The 879-nt window shown below is 52.0% G+C and overlaps 1 protein-coding gene across 1 annotated transcript in view; it reads left to right on the forward strand.

Annotated features, from left to right (window-relative positions):
* The window catches only part of LOC119592498 (lysosomal alpha-mannosidase-like), a gene marked incomplete at its 5' end in the record, with an annotated part of 12,706 nt that overhangs the window by 10,955 nt on the left and 872 nt on the right, over positions 1-879 (forward strand). Inside the window, 4 exon segments of the mRNA XM_037941346.1 lie at positions 83-219; positions 329-477; positions 668-692; positions 694-804. Of these exon segments, the coding sequence (XP_037797274.1) occupies positions 83-219; positions 329-477; positions 668-692; positions 694-804 (422 nt within the window).

Here is an 879-nt window from a genome sequence, read left to right on the forward strand (position 1 = left end):
TAAAGCTAGAGCAAGAGAGAATGAGAATAAAAGAGAGAAAGAATACCTCTGGCTTGCTTTATTTGCTTATTCCCTGCATCAGGCGTGAAGAACTACCGGCCCACGTGGCAGCTGCACAACGCGGAGCCCGTTGCCGGCAACTACTACCCAGTCAACTCCAGGCTGGTCGTCAGCGGCGGCCCCGACTTCCAGGCAGCGCTCATGAATGACCGCTCGCAGGTGAATGCAATTTACATTTCTGTTAATGTGAAGGTGAACAGCCGGTAAACATGTTGTCCCTCTGTTAAAACGAACGAACGAATCTTGAATAATCTGAATAATTCGAAAGGGCGGAACATCGCTGGACGACGGCCACATGGAACTCATGCTGCACCGCCGCCTCCTGCACGACGACGCTTTCGGGGTCGGCGAACCGCTCAACGAGACTGCCTTCGGGGAGGGTCTGGTGGCCAGGGGGAAGCTCTTCCTCCTCCACAGGTGTGTTCTGAAGGAGATAGGTTGCGGAAGATCGCTCGGTCAAGATCCTGCTTTGCTGCTGCCACAGATAACGTTTTTTTTTTCTCCATGCCCCTATTATTCAAAATATCCATTAAATTGATTAAGAATATGGGATACGGCTTTTGAAATGTTCGTGTTTTCCCTCCCTACATTTGTCTTTTTCAAACAGCGACTTTGCGAGTGCCGACTGCGACTTTCGGGTGTCTGCATCGCAGCCTGGGAGAAAAGCTGATGCTCGAGCCCGTCATCTCCTTCACGGCCACCGCCAAGCCCGCGCACGCCTGGAGGTCCTCTGTCAAAGCCAAGGTGAGACTCACTTCTGCGTAGGGATGATTGGAGAGTGAAGGAGAGGGGTTGACATGAGATACGATGTCGAAAGGA

The sequence above is a fragment of the Penaeus monodon genome, chromosome 30 (genome assembly GCF_015228065.2).
Source record: "Penaeus monodon isolate SGIC_2016 chromosome 30, NSTDA_Pmon_1, whole genome shotgun sequence".
NCBI lineage: Eukaryota > Metazoa > Arthropoda > Malacostraca > Decapoda > Penaeidae > Penaeus > Penaeus monodon.